Source organism: Vulpes vulpes, chromosome 8 (assembly GCF_048418805.1).
Source record: "Vulpes vulpes isolate BD-2025 chromosome 8, VulVul3, whole genome shotgun sequence".
Lineage (NCBI taxonomy): Eukaryota > Metazoa > Chordata > Mammalia > Carnivora > Canidae > Vulpes > Vulpes vulpes.
Window position 1 is genome coordinate 42911067 of NC_132787.1, and position 21229 is coordinate 42932295.

The window sequence follows — 21229 nt, forward strand, 5'->3', positions numbered from 1 at the left end:
AAGAAAAAAGGAAAAGAATTAGCCATAATCCCACCACCCTGATACAACCTCAGTTAATATTCGTTACTGTCTTTCTGATGTGTGTTCTTGTCATAATTGTGATACATGCACAGTTGTGCACTTACAGGTTTCTACTTTCTTAAAAATGTAGTAACCTCCCATCTATGAAACTGCCAAAATATTTTTTCTTTTGTGTCCTTTATGAGGCAGTTATATTATTTTTACAGCCTTTTAGCTTGATAGTAAATAGTACGTTTTGTCTTTAGACCCAATTTGAATGTTGCTCAGTAGCTATATACTCTCCCACAAATCACTTAACTTCTTTTCTCAGCATCAGGTTCCTCATTTGTTAAACGGCAATAATAAAACCTGCAACAAAGGCTATTGTGCAGATTAAATATGTAAGATATTTAGTGCACTTAGCCCTTTGCCTGGCATACAGGAAGTGCTCAATAAATGATAGTGGCAATGACAGTTTTAGTGGTTGTGATACAACCCCAGAATATTTATAAGATCATTGATGCTATGGTTTATTTTACAGATTTCTCCTCTCTCTTAACATTAATTGCACAAGGAACCCATAATCCTAGTAATTAATTTTTTCTGCAGCAATAGAAATTAATCTTCTTTCCTGAATCTCTAATTGAATTGTTCAAGTTTACCAGTATTCCTGAGCAACTATATCGGTACCTCTCCAAGGCCTCAGGTCATGGGAAATTAGCCACACACATTAAATCAGACCTAATTACCTTTCAGAAGCACCCCATGATGGCAGGTGATTTCATCTTCTGGAATTTTCTGACCTGAGAATGATTTTCAGGCAATAGTAAGAAGTAGAAGCTACCACCTTGCACTGTGCTTCTAAAGTAATTCTGGACAGGCGTAATGATTACATGGGCTTAACAGACATAGAGACCTCTTAGACTACATGAGAAAGTTGTAATTTGGGAGAGAGACTTTTCTCTTATGTTTTCTGAAGACATGATTATAGTGTTCCACAGGTATACATCCTACATTTTTGTAGTTTTTGCTGAATAATTTAAGGTGACATTATCTTGTGACTCATATGGTTTATTTCTCTAATTCAAAATTACAGTGTTTTAAATGTCTGTGGAATATATGCTCTCAGATCCATTGGTTCTTAATGATTATGACCATTTGTCTAATGAGGAAAAGCTATCTTTTTCCTCTTTGGGATATAATTTGTCCCAAATTATATTGGACATGATTGAGACATTCATTTATCCTGGGCAATAAAAATATCCTTGCAGTTTAGGCTCAGTCAGTTAAGCATTCAGCTCTTGATTTCTGCTCAAGTTATAATCCTCAGGGTCCTGGGTTCAAGCCTCATGTAGGGCACTCCATTCAGCAGGAAGTCTGCTCCAGGGTCCTCCTTCTCCCTCTGCCCCTCCCCCTGCTAGTGCACACACACTGTCTCTCTCAAATAAATAAATCTTTAAAATATCCTTGCACTTTGTGTAAAATAAAATTCTTCACATCTTACATAATTTTCACAGTCATCTGAAAACATGAGGACCCTACAGTGTTCAATATATATTTATTGAATGAAAAAGCTGGTGAGTTTTTACCCTAAAGGAAAGTTACATGTTTTTGTTTTTGTTTTTCTTTTTCTTTTTTAAGGTAGGCTATACACCTTGCACAGTGGTACATGTCAGGCTTGAACTCACAACCCCAAAATCAAGAGTTGCATGCTGTACTGACTGAGCCAGCCAGGCACCCCAGAAAGTTGCTTATATTTTATTTAAGGTTTTATGCATTTTAAGTAGTAGATATTTTTAATGTTTTAATTTCATCTTAATAAGTTATTTATCCTATAATCTGACACCATTCATGTGTATCAGTTTCTCAGCTTGATTTTAGCTCCAGTCAATATCTAGGGTACCTTCTAGAATAACATCATTAAGTTCACCACCCACACCTACCAGCGAACATATGATAGGACCCCTTTTTAATCATTTTGGAAGACCGGCCTAGCAGTTGCCTATTATATCACGTTTTTATTTTATAGAGTTATGTTTTGGAGAATATGATTTGTTGTTTTTTTAAGATGTTATTTATTTATTCATGAGAGACACAGAGAGAGGCAGAGATACAGGCAGAGGGAGGAGAAGCAGGCTTCAGGCAGGAGCCCGATGTGTGACTCGATCCTGGAACTCCAGGATCAGCTCAACCTGCTGAGCCACCCAGGCATCCCTGGAGGATATGATTTGAATCACATTTTATCTGAACTATTAGACAACCTTGTTACAATAGGGTTCTAAAGTATTCCTTTCATTAACTTGTCCTCAGCTTCTCACTAATTTGTTATTTTCTATACATTCTCCCCGTCTTTAATATTACTATCTGTTTTGGGTTAAAGGAATATTTTCTTGGATACAAAAATGCGTCATCAACCAAAACAAAAGAGTTATTCTCCATTGATGTGTCTTCCTCCTTCTTCCTGATCTGAGGATGACGAGGCTAAAGTTTCCAGCTGGATCTGGCAGTCAGCATTTCTGGGATAAATTAAATGAGCACACTTGATTGAGGTGTAGCTGGACTGTATCAGTGTCTTCCTATTATCCTGGGAGATCAAAGCAGAGCACAAAATGGGGGTTAGTCTTTAAAATATTCAAAACAGATGGCTGGTTCTTTTTGGTGAAAATTCAGATTTTAAGGCAAACCACTTGTTAGCAAGACTTCATTTCTTTTCATTGAAAGAATAGTCAACATTGAACATATACTACTCTTTCTTCCTCAGTTTTAAGAGTAGAATCACAGACTTTTTGCATGAGAAGGGATTTGGCAAAACTAGAAAGCACTTGGACTGTCTGGGTTCCTTTTCACGTCAATATAAAATAATTCAAATTTTGCTTTTGGCATTTTGGGTATTAAATGAAAATACCTTAAATGTTTAGATTTTCATAGTCATTTTGTTGGTGGGTCACTCTTTAAAATCTAGCATTCATATTGTTTTATCTTCCAGAAATTGAACCAGGATGTTGATTTCCTCACTTCGTGTTTTAACAAACTGAAAGCCCCATTCTCCACAATCCTTTATCATTGACATCTGAGTCCTAACTTCACATAGAATAATTCTGTAAGTGTAGTTTGAGATTTTTATCATTTGATTTAAAACTGACTGAAATGAGAAAACTAACTCTAAAATATTTATTGGGAGTCTACTCCCAATCCATATACTGCTTTAGGTATATGGATTAAAATATATGTTTCAAGACTATAAAACAAATACGAAACTACATTTTCTCAAACAGAAAAGAATTATACAAGGTACAATGGGAAAGCCCGCCCAGGCCTCCACAAGAGACTCAAATTTTCACAGAGAAGGTGACACTTGAGCTGCCTCTTAAAGGAGCAGTTAGCATTTCCCCAGCAGATATGATTTTAGACAATGTCATAGAAGCATAAACAGCATAACAAATTTAGTATGCTCTTAGTTTATGATGGATAGTGCTTAAGGTATATATTATTTCTACATAACATATTAACCCGAACTTGGCAGCATAAAGAAAACAGTAAGCCTTTATTATCTCAGTGGTTTCTGTGGGTCAAGAATTCCGGAACCTCTGAACAGCTTAGTCCTTACGTAGAATGTCTCATGGGGTTACAGTCAAGATGTCAGTTGGGACTGCAGTTATCCAAAAACTTGACTGGGATAGGAATGGAGCATCCAGTTTTAAAGATTTTTTTTTTAAGATTTACTTATTTATGATAGACATAAAGAGAGAGGCAGAGACACAGGAGAAGGGAGAAGCAGGCTCCATGCAGGAGCCTGACTTGGGACTTGATCCCAGGTTTCCAGGATCACACCCTGGGCTGCAGGCAGCGCTAAACCACTGCGCCACCGGGGCTGCCCTGGAGCATCCAGTTTTAAGATGGCTCATCCACAGTTCATGCTGGTTCTTGGCAAGAACCTTCGGTTCCTCGCCAAATGGATTTCTCCCCCAACAAGGTGGCTAACTTCACCCCAAATAAATGATTCAGGAGAAGAGAACAAGGATGAAGCCACAAATGGTTTCTGTGACCTAGAATCAAAAGTTACATACCATCACTCTTATCATATTCTGTTCCTTAGAAGCAGGTCACTAAGACCATCCCACATTTAATGGAGCAGAGTATTTTAGGCTCTCCTTTTTGATAAGAGGTGTGTCCTAGAATTCATGGGCTTATATTAAAATACCCCACGTGTCAGGGTAGGGGGATGACAAGCCATGAGGCTGATGCAATCAGCAGGTAGATCATGAAGACCTTAGTGTGCCTTTGCAGTCTATACAAGATGGACAAAAAGGAATACTGGAAACAAGAAGGCCAATTAAGATTCATTTCTTATTTTGTCCTGGAGAGTAATGTTGAAAGCCAGAATGGATGCAGTGGTGGAAGAGTTAGTGAAGCAGGAATATATTCAGTATCAAAAAACATTAATTCTTCTAAGAAATGTCCCAGATTGTTTCTAATCTTCTTTGGTTCAGAAAATAGAGAACGGGGGATCCCTAGGTGGCTCAGCAGTTTGGCGTCTGCCTTCGGCCCAGGGCGTGATCCTGGAGTCCCAGGATCGAGTCCCACATTGGGCTCCCTGCATGGAGCCTGCTTCTCCCTCTGCCTGTGTCTCTGTCTCTTTCTGTGTCTCTCATGAATAAATAAAATCTTAAAAAAAAAAGAAAGAAAGAAAGAAGAAAGAAAGAAAGAAAGAAAGAAAGAAAGAAAGAAAGAAAGAAAGAAAGAAAGAAAAAGAAAGAAAATAGAGAACACAGTCTGAATGCCCGGTTACCATTCAGAAAGTTACCTTGTCCACAGGGACTATTCAGATAAAAAGCAGTTAATAAAACCTGCATGTTCTATAATTGTTCAAGGTGAGAAGCATCAGCTGTGATGTATAGCCACTAACTGAGTAACATAGCTCCTACCCATATTTACAGGTCATGTTACCTCTTCAGGTCTTGAAATTTTCATTTAGAAAGTAGAGTGAGGAGAAGGGGAGTAGATGACCTACATGATCTCTAAAATTCCTCCCATCTTTTATGTTCTGTCCTGAAAATGAGTACAGGATGCTGTTTTGATCCCATTAATGTTTAATTTTTGTTTAACCTTGAGAATGTTTGACTCGATAGAAATATTTGACGTATTCACAAACATTTAAATCAAGATAGACGCACTGTCAGGGAATTTTCACTGAATATTTGCTGGAGCTGAAACCAAGTTAATTCCATTTAATTTTATCAATTTTCCATATGTGTAATTGAAAACATCCAATTTTTTCAATATTCTTATTCTACTGAACCATTTTAGTATCGGTTCTTTTCAATATATAATGTATAATGATTTTATTTATCATTCAGAGTTTTGCCCATATCAGATTTTACTAATTATAACTTTCTGCAACTGAATTTTCTTTCTATGCTTATTGCCAAATTCATTTTTCTATTTCACCATTGTTTTGTTTTGTTTTGTTTTGATATTACTCCTTTTATTTTTTTTTAAATTTATTTATGATAGTCACACGCAGAGGGAGAATCAGGCTCCATGCACCAGGAGCCTGACGTGGGATTCGATCCCGGGTCTCCAAGATCGTGCCCCAGGCCAAAGGCAGGTGCCAAACCGCTGCGCCACCCAGGGATCCCTCAATATTACTCTTGATGCAAATAATATTCATTGTGAATTGATTTTTCTTTCATTTCATTTTTTTTAATCATGATAAATGTATTCTCTTTAATCTTCATCCTCTATTTTCTCCATCCTCCTACCTACCTCCCCTCTGGTAACCATCAGCATGTTCTATATTTAATAGTGTGGTTTTTGGTTTACCTTTCCTTTTTTTTATTTTACTCATTTGTTTTCTTTCTTAAATTTCATATATGAGTGAGATCATATGATGTTTGCCTTTCTCTGACTTATTTCACTTAGCATAATACTCTGGCTCCATCCACGTCATTGCAAATGGCAAGATTTCACTCTTTTTTATGGATGAATAATATTCCATTGTATATATAGACCGCATCTTCTTTATCCATTCATCTATCAATGGACACTTGAGCTGCCTCCATAGTTTGGCTATTATAGATCATGCTGCAATAAACATAGGGGTGCCTGTATCACTTTGAATTAGTGTTTTTGTATTCTTAATAAGTAGCCAGTAATGCAATTACTAGATCATAGGGTAGTTCTATTTTTAATTTTTTTGAGGAACCGCCATCTGTTTTCACAGTGACTGTACCAGTTTGCATTCCTACCAACAGTGCACAAGGTTCCTTTTTCTCCACATCCTCGCCAAAACTTTTGTGTCTTGTGTTTTTTATTTTAGCCATTCTGACAGGAGTAAGGTAATAATCTCATTGTAGTTATGAATTGAACTTTTTAATGGTTATTATTACTTATTTCTTAACTAGTCTTTGAGAAAATTATAAGAATTTCTTAATATTACACTTAACCCTATCGTCTGCAATTGATCCATTGTGGGGATTGGCAGATTTTTTTATAAAGATTCATACAGTCAATAGTTTATATTTTATGAACTCTGCACTCTGTTACCACTATTCAGCTCTGCTGCTGCAGTGTGAAAGCAATGTGTAAATAAATGAGCATGACTCTGATCTAATACAACTTTATGGGTGCTGAAATTTGATTTTTATATAATTTCTACATGTTATCAAATATTCTTTTCTCTCTTTTCAACCCTTTGAAAACATAAAAACCATTCTTAGATGATGGATTATAGAAAAACAGGCAGTGGTGTTAAATTTGGTTCGTGGACTGTAATTTACCAACCTCTGGTCTATTGCTCAACATTTCCCATGTTGTTATCTCACTGTCCACAGTAGTTGGCAGAGCTAAATACAGATGATAGGGCTAAAATGTCCTCAGGGTCAGAATGTCAGCTAAAGGAGCACTCGGGTGGTTCAGTCAGTTGGGTACCTTCCTTCGACTCAGGTCATGGTCCCAGAACCCCAAGATGGAGCCCCATGTCAGGCTCCTTGCGCAGCAGGAGGTCTGCTGCTCCTTATCCCTCTGCCCCTTCCCCTTCCTCTTCTCTCACTCACTTGCTCTCTCAAATAAGTAAATAAAATCGTTTTTTTTTTTTTTTTAAAGAATGTCAGGGATGTCTGGGTGGCTCAGTGGTGGGCGTCTGCCTTCAGCTCAGGGCGTGATCCTGGGATGCCTGGATCGAGTCCCACATCAGGCACCCTACATAGAGCCTGCTTCTCCCTCTGCCTTTGTCTCTGCCACTCTCTCTCTGTCTCTCATGAATAAATAAATAAAATCTTTTTAAAAAATTGTCAGCTAAAGCTATGAAGAATTACTTATATTTTACATGGATTTGAATGCATTTTATAGATGATGAAATCGATTCTTGAAAATAATAGTTAATAATTTTTGAAGGAATTTTCTATATAGTAGACACAGGACTATTACAACCCCGTAAAATACACTGTATACACTGTATACAACCCCCAAGTAACTGTCCTAGGTCTCATAGTGGGAATGTTGCAGAGCCTGGAATTAAACCAATCTCCAGAGCCAATGTTCTTAACTACTCCACAGTATTGCTGTAGAGTTTTTCACTTCCTCACAGAGCTACCAATACAGTGCAAATGTTCTATAGCAGATAACATCAGTGATACAAATCTGACTCTGGTAAGGGCAGCCTCTGGGTGAAAAAGCCTTTCTTCACCGGTCTTTGAAACTAGATGCCCAGTAATTAACATTACCAGCCAAGGCCCTGCCTGCTTATGGCTACCATGTTTGAGTTATGTTTATGGCCACAGCTAGCCACATTGCCTTCCTTGGCACTAAAGAATGGAGGCTACTGTGTCTGCTTGGAGTGTGGTGCTGTAAGGTGTGAGATGCCACAGCAGCTTTTGCCAAATATTCAAGTCAGTAAGATTCTAAGTTAAATCATAAGATACAGAGGACCATCTACATTACTTTAATTCCATAGTTAACTAGCAAAAAATTTCATGAGTGAAGTAACTAACAGGAAAGCAGATAAGGCAAGCAGCCAGGCAAACAAATGTGGTTTCCTGGAAGGTACAAGTTGTAATTGCTCCAAGAGACACTGGGATGCAGGATTTCCAGCTCAGAGGAGCCTGATGCCTGCCAATGAAACCATACAGTATGGGGGCGGGGAGGGGGGTGTTAAGTAATACATGAACCTGATGTTTTATTCTTCTGCACAGAAAAATATGATCGTTTAGATGGACATGTTAATGAAATCAGGGAAATCTGAAAACCATCGGGTACATAAAACATACACCACTGAACTCACAAGATAGTCTGAGACACAAATGTCAGGCTTAGAATGGCTTTGCAGTATTCTTTGAAATGATACATCTGGGAATAATGTGAATATGGTTTATAAGATAGACAAATACAGAAGTACACCAAACCAAATGAGACCTTACTGCTTAGATGAAGATGGCAAAGACTTTGCTTCCTGTGGATGATCTAAGGCTTTCTATTTCTTATCAGCATTAACAGCTCAATATATAAGGTTTCAGCTGCTGAAGCCTACAAAGCAACAGAGTATGAAGAAACCCCTCAAATTGTATTTGAGCAGATTGCTTAAAGCATGGAGAGAGCTGTTCTTTCTATTAGTTGCTGTGAGTGACACTGAAAGTATACTCTCTGGAAGGAGACCAAGAAGAGCACTAATGACATCAGCAGGTTAACATGGTGAAGCGAAGATGTATTCTACATTCTCTTGTTGCTTTTCCACTTTGCTTCATCTTTAGAATTGGAATTTCTACTTCACTTTTTCATTCTGTTTCCTATTTTCTAAACACCCATCATGTGTTAGGTATTCTGATTATATCAGAAACATGGTCTATGTCTTTTGTATTTCCTCACTAAAACTGTTAAAAATTTGAATGTGGGTCCATAGGTTTGGTAGCTTTTTCATGAGGACTAAAAGCTGGGGCTAGAGCCTGGTAGATAAAAGAAATATGAAGATTCTGTACAAACATAACCTTTTCCCCCACTATCAAGTGACTTTACAGCTATACTAGGAGCCTCCCTACTCTGTTGAATATCATAACTTCACCTGCTTCAGCCTAGACGGACTCCCATTTCTGGATCCTTGGAGCTTTCTCCCTTGGTCTGCTGGCATTTTTTTACTTGCTAGGAACTCTGCCATTTTTCCTCAGCATCTGTCAGCTCTGTCAGAGCACTTGTGTTGTTCTTTCTGACCACTCTGTTCCTTGCATTCTTTTGGGACTGCTGTACTCTGCCATAGACTTCAGAGTTGATCATTAATCAATACTTAATAAGCCCTGTCTTAGATCAGAGGGAATCAGGGCACATGGATCCTTCTTCCAAAAATTGAGTCATACATACACAAAAAGGCTTGGCCTGCCCCAGGTTCCTTAATCCTGAATTCCCCCTAGCTGTTAAGTTATGTAACATCAGTCACAATTTGTAGGATTTCTGGTATTTTTATGATGAGCCTATTTTGTCATAGTAACATTTTTATCCTCAAATAATAAAGCTTTGCTTAGCATCAGCCTACTAGTAATAATGAAATGGTGATATCCATCAGAGTTTGTGTTTTGCTAAGCAATTTTAAGTTTTAGAGGGAGGAGATTAATTCAGTGACTATATGGGAGGTTTTATTCTCAAAGAAAATGAGTAGAGAAAACCATCTTCCTAATTTTTGTTTTCCCCAAATTTTTTTTTCTTCCACCCAAAGCCTGGATTACTCCAAAGGTGAAAGAGGTAATGTTTAGAAATCGTTAATCCGTGGGATTTGTTGTTCATGGTGTATAAAATTTTCAGAAAGAATTTGCTTTTGGGATCCCTGGATGGCTCAGCGGTTTGGCGCCTGCCTTCGGCCCAGGGCGTGATCCTGGAGACCCGGGATTGAGTCCCACATCGGGCTCCCTGCGTGGAGCCTGCTTCTCCCTCTTCCTGTGTCTCTGCCTCTCTCTCTCTCTCTCTCTCTCTCTCTCTCTCTCTCTCTGTCTGTCTCTCATGAATAAATAAATAAAATTAAAAAAAAAAAAGAAAGAATTTGCTTTTTATTTTTTTTTTATTTTTTTTTTAAAGAATTTGCTTTTTAAATATGATTTCCTACGGCAGCCCGGGTGGCTCAGCAGTTTAGCGCCGCCTTCAACCCAGGACCTGATCCTGGAGACCTGGGATCGAGTCCCATGTCAGGCTCCCTGCATGGAGCCTGCTTCTCCCTCTGCCTGTGTCTCTGCCTCTCTCTCTCTCTCTCTCTCTCTCTCTCTCTCTCTGTGTGTGTGTGTGTCTTTCATGAATAAATAAATAAAATCTTTAAAAAATAAATAAATAAATATGATTTCCTGATTGACTATGGCAGACATAAATCCAAGGATACCTCTGTCAGAGCAGCCAAGATCCCTCCTATATTCTCAGATATATGATATTTTTTGATATGTATGTTTTGAATGGAAATAAAGATTCTTCATGCTGGTAGGTCAGGAGGAGAGAGGTAGAGAGGAAAGGAAGAGCAGCATAGTGATGCTGCTTGGGTGAAAGTAGGGGATGCATACCCTAACCTCTCCTGGAATTCACTGTGACCTCAGTAGGATCCTAGCTTTATTTCAATCTATAGTAATGAAAAAAAGAAGTTAAGGAGTCACCCTTTGTGCCTCTTGTCGTGGTACTGGTTTCAGTTCTTGAAGTGCTCTTTTATAATATCCAGAAACACACCTATCCTTTCAGTTGGCAGAGTTGTGCTCAAGCTGAAAATAAATGGCTAAGGGCCATTTTGCTCAGATCTTTCCTTTCATCTTTTCCTTGTCACCCTCCTGCCACTGCAAGCACATAACTGTGCCTTCTCATACACACCAAATCATGTGTCTCTAACTTGTCAGTTTGTTTCCTGGTTATTTCTGATTTTAACTTTAAGAGATCAAATTCTTATATGTAAATAATCTTTCTCTAAATAGCACCCATTTCTGATATCTGTACATAGCTCCAGATACATTTATGTTGTCCCATGCATTCCAAGTGATAGACACTCCTTCTCTCCCACTTATACCTGCCTTGGCCATGTTCTTGTTAAGCACCATTTAACGAGGAGCCATGTTGACAGAGAAAATATTAAATGATCTCTTGCTATGCTAGAATGAGCCCCTCAGTGGCCACAGCCTCTCTGTGAGCATTCCATAGTGGACTTCTAAATATCTACGTAGTCCTATTGCATTTGATTTGACACTATAGTTGAAATAATAATGACTAATGGCAAACTATCTTTGTCTACCCCTTCAACTCTTTAAGATGTACACATACACACCTTTAAACTGACCTTGAAATAAGCTAATCACAAAACAGTCCCCTCTAGACACTAGCCTCTGTTTGGGAGCTCTTATACAGATAAACTATCCAATCTCATAGTTACTAGATAATCACACTTGACTCTTTTCTGTGTTCCTATAAACTGAGAAGGAGCCAATGGATGTGCTCCCTATAATGTATCTTCACATCCTTTCTTATGTCATTCCTTGTTTGTTGACGTACTGGCAAGGTTAGAAGGTTCCACTTGGTCTTCTCTTCCACTTCCAGTGCAGTTGGTACATTTCATTAGAGAAGAAAATGAGATGTTGTGATAGGTTGTTATTGTGGTTTGCCCAGCAGGCAACAAGTATGTTACTGTTTTTCAAATCCATCTGTCTAGCAGTCATGTAATCATGCCAAGTACAGTTGTACCTGACTGTAGCAAACAGTTATAGCAGGGGTACTTTAGACACCAGATCTCAAAGGATCAAATAAAGCATGAGTTCCAATTTCAGTACTCAGGTATGTGCACAGGCATGCAAGGAGTTGAAGCTGCCATTTTTGCCTGTGGCCAACTGCCTAGCTAGTTTTTTCCTTTTAAACATAGCATCAGCTTTCATTTGGCTCCCCTACTCAAAGAGTAGGAGCCTCTCTTCTGCCTCATTTTTCTCCCCCATCCCTAGAATTTTTTCCTCATAATTTCTCATTCCTAAGTAAATAGCCGTGGAACTTGACTATAGAATGGGGAAGTCATTCATCTGTTTTTGTTTTTTTTTAAGATTTTATTCATTTATTCGTGAGAGACACACACACAGAGAGAGAGAGAGAGAGAGAGAGAAAGAGGCAGAGACACAGGCAGAGGGAGAAGCAGGCTCCATGTAGGGAGCCTGATGCGGGACTCAATCCTGGGACTCCAGAATCACGCCCTGGGCCAAAGGCAGGCGCTAAACCGCTGAGCCACCCAGGGATCCCCTGTGGTAAGATTTGTGATTAACGTTTATTCATCTCAGTGACCCCAGTGGTCTTTGGATCTGAACTCCTAGCGATAGCTGAGTATTTACTATTCCTCTCCTTTACCCAGTGTTAAAGAAAAAAAAAAAAATCCATTCTCATTTAAAAACAGTAAGACAGACTTTATTCAGGACCATTGTGATAGGTATAGGGACCACTGCAATGGAGTTTTTCAGTGGGCAGAAAGATTGTGCTTAATAATCTTTGAAGTGAATACAACAAAAATAATGGAATTGGTTAGGTAGGGAGCAGGGTGGGGATCAGTGGATGGTTGCTTACTGAGAGGACACATCAGGGCGAAGTGCATTCTGGCTAAACTGACCCTATAGGATCCATGCTAAAGGCAGGCCGGATATCAACCTGGGGAATGGTGCAGGATGAGGAACCTGATCTGACATTTATGGCGATTAAATAGCAAGAATGGGAGATTCTTAATAAACCAATTTAGCAGAATTCTTGCTAGGGCTGGGCAATGTAGAGATGAACACAGAAGCCACAAATTTAAGGCGCAGTTGAGAAGAGAGTTCAGGGAAGCATAATTAAAGTTAGGTTAAAGAGAGAATTTTTGTCACCAGTATATAGATATAGTCCTGAGAATGTTAATTGAGCTGGTCTAAATTTTTCATTAACTGTCATAATGATAGCAGGTCTTTTGTAAGGGAGGCTGAAGAAAGGATTCTGATTTGCTGCAGAATTCATATTTGAGTTACTTAGTAAATATTTCTAACACAAGGAATATTCTGTATTGTTTTCCTTTTGTCATGATCTTTATTTTTGGCTTGGAAGATAAATGTAAGATGGTCACATTCTATAAAATAGTAGATAAACGTGAAAAATAGTTATGAAATGAGGGTCAGGATTGGGAGCCTTTAAGTTACTTGCCTTTAATTTTGGGTTATGTGTAAATTTTTCCTGAAATTTTGGAGGTTTATTGACGATAAGAAAAGCAGCTGTGCTACTATAGAATTGATTTTCAATGACTAGCCCTCTAAAACGAAGTCAAAAGCTATTAAAATTCCCCAAATTCTCAATTTTAACAATAAGGTTTGGTTTTTGATGGGGGCCATATAGGTTTATCTCATAAAGTGATATGAAGTTTTGACTTTTTATGGGTTATTTTGAGAGTGCAGACCTGGTAGGCATATCTTTGTTCAGTGTACCTCATGCAGGAGAAGTATCAAGAGGCCATTCTCAAATGTATGTATTTTTTTTTTCTATTTGGTAGGATTAAAAATGGGTAAGGACTGTAACACCAAAAATATTTAGAGAATCCATTAATGTCCTCCCGTTTGGGCTTCAAATAGGAAAGTTAATTAAGAAGTTGGAACTCAGGGGTGCCTGTGTGGCTCAGTCAACTAAACATCCAACTCTTGATTTTGGCTGAGGTCATGATATCAGGGTCATGAGATCAAGCCCCATGGTGGACTCCATGCTGAGTGTGGGGCCTGCTTAAGATTCTCATTCTGCCTCCCAAAAGAAAAAAAAAAAAAAAGAGGTTAGATCTCAGGGACTATTAAAATTTTTTAAAAACTTGAATTTTATAACTTTTTGCATGAAGACTAAGTTAAGCTAAGCTTCAAATCAAGGCAAAGAGAGGGTGTCTGCGTGGCTCAGTGAGGTAAGCATCTACCTTCAGCTCAAGTCATGATCCCAGGGGTCGTGGGATTGAGCCTGCATCCGGCTCCCTGCTCAGGGAGGAGTCTGCTTCTCCCTCTCCCTCTGCCGCTCACCACCTGCTCATTCTCTCCCCCCGCCCCTTTCTTCCCCTCTCTCTGTCTCAAATAAATAAAATCTCAGGGCACTTGGGTTGCTCAATGGTTGAACGTCAGCCTTTGGCTCAAGTCGTGATCCTGAGTTCCTAGGACTGAGTTCGGCATCAGGCTCCCCATAGGGTGCCTGCTTCTCCCTCTGCCTATGTCTCTGCCTCTCTCACTGTGTCTCTCATGAATAAATAAAATCTTGATGCAATAAATAAAATCTTTAAGAAATCAATCGAGGCCAAGTTTATTTAGCAATTTAAGTGTTTTCCTGAAGTAAACTTCAAAAGTAAACTTAAAGATAAATCATGAATTTAATGCATTTCAGGTTTTATATACAGTCAACCATTTGTTCCATTATTTCATGATTTTTTTAAATGTATACTAGAACCACACCTATTTTAAATATTCTCTTCGCTAAAATAAATGTGAAATGGCATGGCACAAAGGCATTCACTAAATGTTAAGTGAATTATATAACTTTAGTTTCACTATATGTTATTTGATATGCAGCATATCTAATCAATGTAGCAAAAATATTTATGAGGATTACTATATTTTTTTAAGAATTCTATCCTTTCACCGAATAGCTGCACTTACGTGAAAACGTAATACAAAGCTCCAAACCTTTGTGAAGAGACTTACACTATCCTTCATCTTTCTGAAGCTGAAGTCCTTTTTTGACCAAGAAGATAAACTTAGTTATTGAGGAGAAAAAGGCTTTGAAACTAGATCGATGAATTTTATTTTCTTGTTTCATTTTTTACTTTTCAGAATTAGCTCTCTGCTGGGCCTCTGGACAAGAATTCAATTAAGAGAGTAATGTCTCTGGGAAGTTAATATGTTACTTGTTCTGGGACTTTCTTGATGTACCTACTTTGGGGGACAGAAGTATAATGGTAACCCAGTGAGAAGTCAAAACTACCACTAGCATTTATGCTGTTAACATGTGGACGTTTGAACTTGCCTCTGAAAGCTTCAGCAGCAGAGAAAGAGGAACAAAAAAAATTTTGTAGCCAATTAAGGGCAGTGAGTTAACTACAGAAGAATCATAGTAAATTTAAAAATAAATTACCAGGAACACAGTAAATGATCAATAAATATTAGTTTTTTTAAAAAATGGTATCTTCCAATTTTTTTTTAATGGTATCTTCCAAACAACAAAATATGAGTTACCCCAAAGGTAAATGCCTAAGTCCCAAATAATATTCAGTACCTATTCATTCAGTCTTTATCGTGAAGATACCCCATTCCTTTCAAAATGAATTCCTAGAATGTGTTACAACAGATTAACCTATACTTAGAGTACATGTCTGACACAGAAAACAGAGTAGGAAGAGAAAAGCAGGCTATATACTGGACTAATTAGGAGTCTCACTCTGCACATTCCCTCTTGGTATGAAGAGCCAAATGGTCTAAGAAAGTATGTTTAGATATCAGAGGTAAATGGGTTGCAGAAATGGAATACTCTGGAATTTTCAGTTACAATCTACATCGAACAATACAGGAGCAACTCATCTGTCTTCTCAAAAACCTTTACCCATCTAATCTCACTTAAGTGGAAAGGAGGTTAAAAAAAACACTGCAGAAGATCACTGTCCTCTGTCAGCATATGTCATCAAATGCTGGCCTGTGAAGTCAGTTTGAGAATCGAGTACATAAGCAAATAAATCCTTGCAAGAAGAAACAAAGCAAAGCTATCTGTATGTCAACCAAAAAGTCTCTCATTCCTTTTTACAATTTTAATTCTTTTCCTTAACAATTTGGTAAATATAGGATTGGGGGAATATTGCCATTTGGCATTATATTTTATATAAGCAGAAGTTGTCTTGACAAGTTCACTTTTTAACTTCTTTTATCCAAAAAAGGTGTATAACTATTGTTCTGCATAACTATAGAATTAATGTGGCCTTACCACATTTCTGATCATTTTTGGTAAGACTTCTTGGCAGTATATTGAGGTTACATGTGGACAGAAGACATAATTTATGGAAGGCACCCTCATTCTACTTGGCAAGTGTCCCTCTTCCCTCTTGAGATTAGACAGTGGCAGTTCCACCTTGTGGGAAATGTGATTTCTTTTCTAAGTGGCCTGAAAGTAAGATAGAAGGGAAAAGGAAGAGATAAGGGCATTTCCTACATGATTGACATGGTTAAAATGTGTCCCAGAGAGGTCAAAGTGATTTTTTCTTTTTTCTTTTTTTTTTTTTCTTTTCTTTTTTTTTTTTTAATGGTAGATTTGGGAATATGCTATTTGGGCTGTTTCCTATGCTTTCACATAGTAAACTCTATGGGGTTTTTTTCTTTTTGTTTTTTTTAAGTGATTTCCTTTAACATGGAAAGAAAGGACAGACATCTGGGCTATTACTTTATCATGGAAAAAATGTCAAATTCCATCATTTTTTAACTTTTCAAATTTGACTTTGAAAAATTCTAGAGTGCAAAAGACTCTCATGGTTTTGGTTTTGTTTTGACTCTCATGTTTTTTAATCAGTTAGCACTTCAGCATGAAATGCATTTAAATCAACTTGAAATTTATCTTTAAGAGCAAGGACCTAAAATGAAAGAAAAATTTTTTTTAAGATTTTATTTATTCATGATAGACATAGAGGGAGAGAGAGAGAGGCAGAGACACAGGCAGAGGGAGAAGCAGACTCCATGCCGGGAGCCTGATGCGGGACTTGATCTTGGGACTCCAGGATCACGCCCTGGGCCAAAGGCAGGCGCTAAACTGAGCCACCCAGGAATCCCTAAAACGAAAAATTTTTTCATCTCAAGTCATATAGTGGTGAGGTAGTGTCTTTCTAAATTCCATTTACTTATAAGAAATTTGACTTCTCCAATACTACCATTTATCACATTGTCCCCTTTCTCTGTGGTCATTTCTATGCCAGTTTTCACATTCAAACATTGATTATCTGAGATACCAGCTTATTCAGCCTTGTAGCCCAGATGTGATAACAACTATAGACACACACAGAATAGGAATAAGTGGAAATCCCAAAAGGGAACTCCCTCCCCCAAATTTGTTATCAGTGTGTCTATGGAAGAAAAGGCCAAACTTAAAAAAAAAAAAAAAGTAAAATGAAATAGGGATGCATTGTGTGGAGGCCTTAAGGGTTGGGTGTGTGGTAATAGAACCATGACTAGGCAGTTTAGTTACTGAAGTGCAAAGTGTGCATGCATTTAAAGAAATACTGCTTTTAGGGCAGCCCGGTGGCTCAGCAGTTTGGCGCTGTCTTCAGCCCAGGGCGTGATCCTGGAGACCCGGGATCAGGTCCCAACTCGGGCTCCCTGCATGGAGCCTGCTCCTCCCTCTGCCTGTGTCTCCGCCTCTCTCTCTCTGTGCCTCTCATGAATAAATAAAATTGTTTAAAAAAAAAAAAAGAAATACTGCTTTTAAACTGCTTTTAAAGATTATGCTTTGGAATTCCTTGTAAAACTTTCTGCAGTGAGTATGCATTTGTGGTCAGAAATAAAATGCAACTCTTTTCAAGAGATTGGAGATGTTTGTGAAAAATCATCCAACTTTCCAAATCCTCTGCTTTAACTGAAACAATCCCTTCCTTCTGTGATTGACAGTATTAATATGTCTATCGTAGGTAGGAAATGCCAGATAGAACTGGTACCATGAGCCTGCTGACTCGGGTTCTCTTATAGAACCCAAGAGCCTTCCACACCAGCACCCAAGTGTTTAACCTTTATCTTAAAGAATTGTGTATGTGAGTTTAAAAAGTAAAATAATGCTAAGTTGATTTACTTTCTCTGGTTTGTATATCCAGGCTTCAGTTTCTATCATATGTAATATTAAATAGGCCTAAACTCTGAACTCTGATCTCTTTAGTAAGCTAAAGGTTATTTTAGCCATTAAGCCCTGGCTGTTCCCTCTCAATTATCTCATGGAAATAATATCAGAGAGAGGAAATGTGGTATATTTATAAAGCAACCATTAAAAACCATGTTTTCCAGGAATACATGATGTTGGAATAGTACTTATAATACAGCACTGAACAGATAAACAGTGTATCAAGCAAAAGTGTTAAAAGCTGATGTATAAAAGTTTATAAAAAGACATACAAGAAGATCACCAATGTTGCAAATGGTAGTCTTGTTGGAGCACTGATAGCCTATTTTATTACTTTATTACTATTTTACTACTTTTATACTTTTTCCCCATATTTTTCAGAATAAAACATGTATTGATTTCATAATAAAAAATATAAAACTTTGTTCATTTAAAGAATTCTGAAAGACACAAAGAATCAAGAGCAGGCCTCTGAGGAGGCCAGGGAGAAATCAGTGTCACTTTTGAAAGTAATGCCAGTCCTTGTTTCTGTAAATGAAGATTATTGAGCTCCTTATTCATGAGGTGGGCCAGAGGTGTCCTGTGTATCGAAAATGCCAGCCTAGTGACATGCAGTAGGTGTAGACCTCTGCCTTGTATGCCCTGGGAACATTGTAAGAATTGCCAGCATTTTGATGGGGCTTCACAGCTCTCACAGCTGCTATATATCAAGCAGATGCTGCTCTAACATTTCAGCATTCTGAGATGTGAGATTGGGACGGATTCTTCCTAAGCACACCAGGCTTTGACCAACTACCAAGTACCTGACCAGAGTGTTGTCATGAGGGCTGTCAGATGAAATTCTGGAGCAGAAGCCATCTGTCATTTAATGTGCTTACAAAGGGAGTCAAGGGATAGTTATTCATCCAGGGTAAAGGAAATAGAAAAAATTTTTAAATTCAGGACTGTTTTTTCAAGAAAAACATCAAACCATTGTTAGAACTGAGAGAATTTCAGAGTCCTTGGCTGTGAGTCAGGTGTTTGGTGTTATATAAGAATTTATCAACCACTGTTTAAAAAGAATATCGGATAGCTCTGTGAAATGAATGAAGGGAGCTTAAGCCAGAATGAGGCAGATTTAGTAATGAGTTCACTCATCACATCTCATGGCCAAGAAAAACATGCACCTTCTCCAGAGACAGAATTTTTCTTCCATTCCAGGAGGTGAAGGAACACATGAAGTATATGTTGTCCAGATTTCAGTGAGCAGATTTCACTAGCAGTTTTTTGTAACCACTCATAAATAAATGGGAAGACAAATCGTGAGATAACTGGAGTCTTCTTATATCAGGAATGTCATCTCTTTAAAAACAAGTTAGTCCTGTGTTTAATCCCCTGCCTAAATACGGAACTCTCAGTTTCGCATTGATAGACTAAGCCAACATTCTCTACCTGTCTCACAGAAGTGGTTGGGTGGGACAGTGTAAATGTTCGAGTGTGTGGAACTGTATCTCTTTATAATCCTGAAGATGTCAATGGTGATTAGAGGAGCTTTAGTTGTCTTTAACTTGGGAGGCATAAAGATATTTGAACTTCTTGTTTCAGAATGACCTTGACTTTCCTCAATTTTTTCACTTCAGATCATCCAGCCCCTCTTAGAACTTGACCAAAATAGAAGCAAGTTAAAGTTGTATATTGGACACCTGACAGCCCTCTGCCATGACCGAGACCCCCTGATCCTCCGTGGACTTACTCCACCAGCTTCCTATAACTTGGACGATGACCAGGCAGCTTGGGAGAATGAGCTGCAGAAGATGACCCAGGAACAGGTCTGTCTCTCACTTGAACTTTTGACAAGGCACTGGTAAAATTCAGCTACTACTTAGATTGGTGTAAGAGGAGCTCCCTTGGGAAGTTCAGTGTTCAGATTGAAGATTCTTAGCAATGAGCAGTTCTTCAACAGATAATAGGAATTACCTTTTGCAAGAAGTACCACTTTATTCTTCCCTCAGTGTGACTTGCTCCGTTACTAGAAAGGGCTGCTTAGAAAGGAGAGAGTTGGGGCACTTGAGTGGCTCAGTCAGTTAAGCATTTGCCTTCACCTCAGGTCATGACCTCAGGATCCTGGAATCAAGCCCCACATTGAGCTTCCTGCTCAGTGGAGAGTCACCTTCTCTCTCTCCTGCTGCCTCCACCTACCCCGGGCCCCTGCCACTGATGCTTACACTTGTGCATGTGCGCACATGCTTTCTTTCAAATAAATCTTTATGGAAAAAAAAGAAAGATAAAAATGGATGAGGATAGCTATAGAGAACAGACATGGAAAGTGAACAAAAGAAAAATTGAATGAACACAGAAAAAGAGAAATAGAACCATTTTTAAAATATAAACTCTTAGCTCCTTTTGTTCTTAGTTTACAGAGGGGTTGATGATATCCCTACCTAGGCTATGGTCATACCAACTGAGAGACTTAATTGCATTCATGTTGTAAATTTAGAAAATTCTCCAGAATTTTGAAGTTATGTGCTATTTTCCAGCTAAATCCTTGCTGTTTGTTAAACACTGTTTGTTTCCTCATAATGTGTGATGGAAAATTTTGTTAAATACAGACATTTCCATGGTATAATGTTAAAGACAGCAATGTCAACCCATAGATCAAGAAATGCACACTGGAGTCTTAGAGCTGTATTTACTTCTCCATGATATGGATATTGCCTCATAGCAGACATTGTAGCTGATTTAGTTATCTACTTATTTGATGAGTAAAGATAAGGCCTACCGTTCAAATTTAGCATATTGCCATAGAAAATTTAACTTCTCTCTTTTTGAAGGAGGGAAGAATCTAAAGAAGAGAATGAAATTGGATTCCTAATAGCTCCTTTGGATATTAATAGCCATATAGTGAAAATGCAACTAAAAGCCCACTGGAAGGAGAATGCATGCCTAGTTAATTTTAAAAACTTTCACTTCAAAATTTTACAGAAGAACAGTGCTTCTTAAAGCACTGACATACTGCTATATCAAAACTGAACTGACATTAAACTTTCTTTGTATAACAGCTTGTCTTTGAAATGAAAAAGTATTTTTGCTTAGTTCTCTTTTTCAAATACGCTGAAGTGGACTTAACTCAGTTTTTCTAAGGGAAAAAAAAAATATCTCCAGGCTGAGACCAAAACAGGAAATTTCAAACTAGGAATTTTTCTGAAAGTTTTAAGTGAATGAAACCAAGAATTCATTAATAGGCTTGTCATGATACATTATGTTACAATCAGGCTACTGTAATCATCAAAAGAGTTTTGTTCACATTTATGAACTGTGTTATAAGTTTCTTCTTTTTTTTTTTTTAAAGATTTTATTCATTTACTTATGTGAGACACACAGAGAGAGAGGCAGAGACACAGGCAGAGGGAGAAGCAGGCTCCTC

General features: G+C 38.0%; 1 protein-coding gene across 14 annotated transcripts in view; it reads left to right on the forward strand.

Moving 5' to 3' along the window:
• The window catches only part of ERC1 (ELKS/RAB6-interacting/CAST family member 1), a 537425-nt gene that overhangs the window by 469131 nt on the left and 47065 nt on the right, over window positions 1-21229 (forward strand). For all 14 annotated transcript variants that reach the window (XR_012003004.1, XR_012003002.1, XR_012003003.1 and 11 more), the window contains one exon: window positions 19446-19634. Coding sequence is in view for 8 of the 14 variants with exons in the window: in XM_025995462.2 (XP_025851247.1) it covers window positions 19446-19634 (189 nt within the window). In the remaining 6 variants the exon portion in view is untranslated. The remainder of the gene's footprint in view (window positions 1-19445; window positions 19635-21229) is intronic.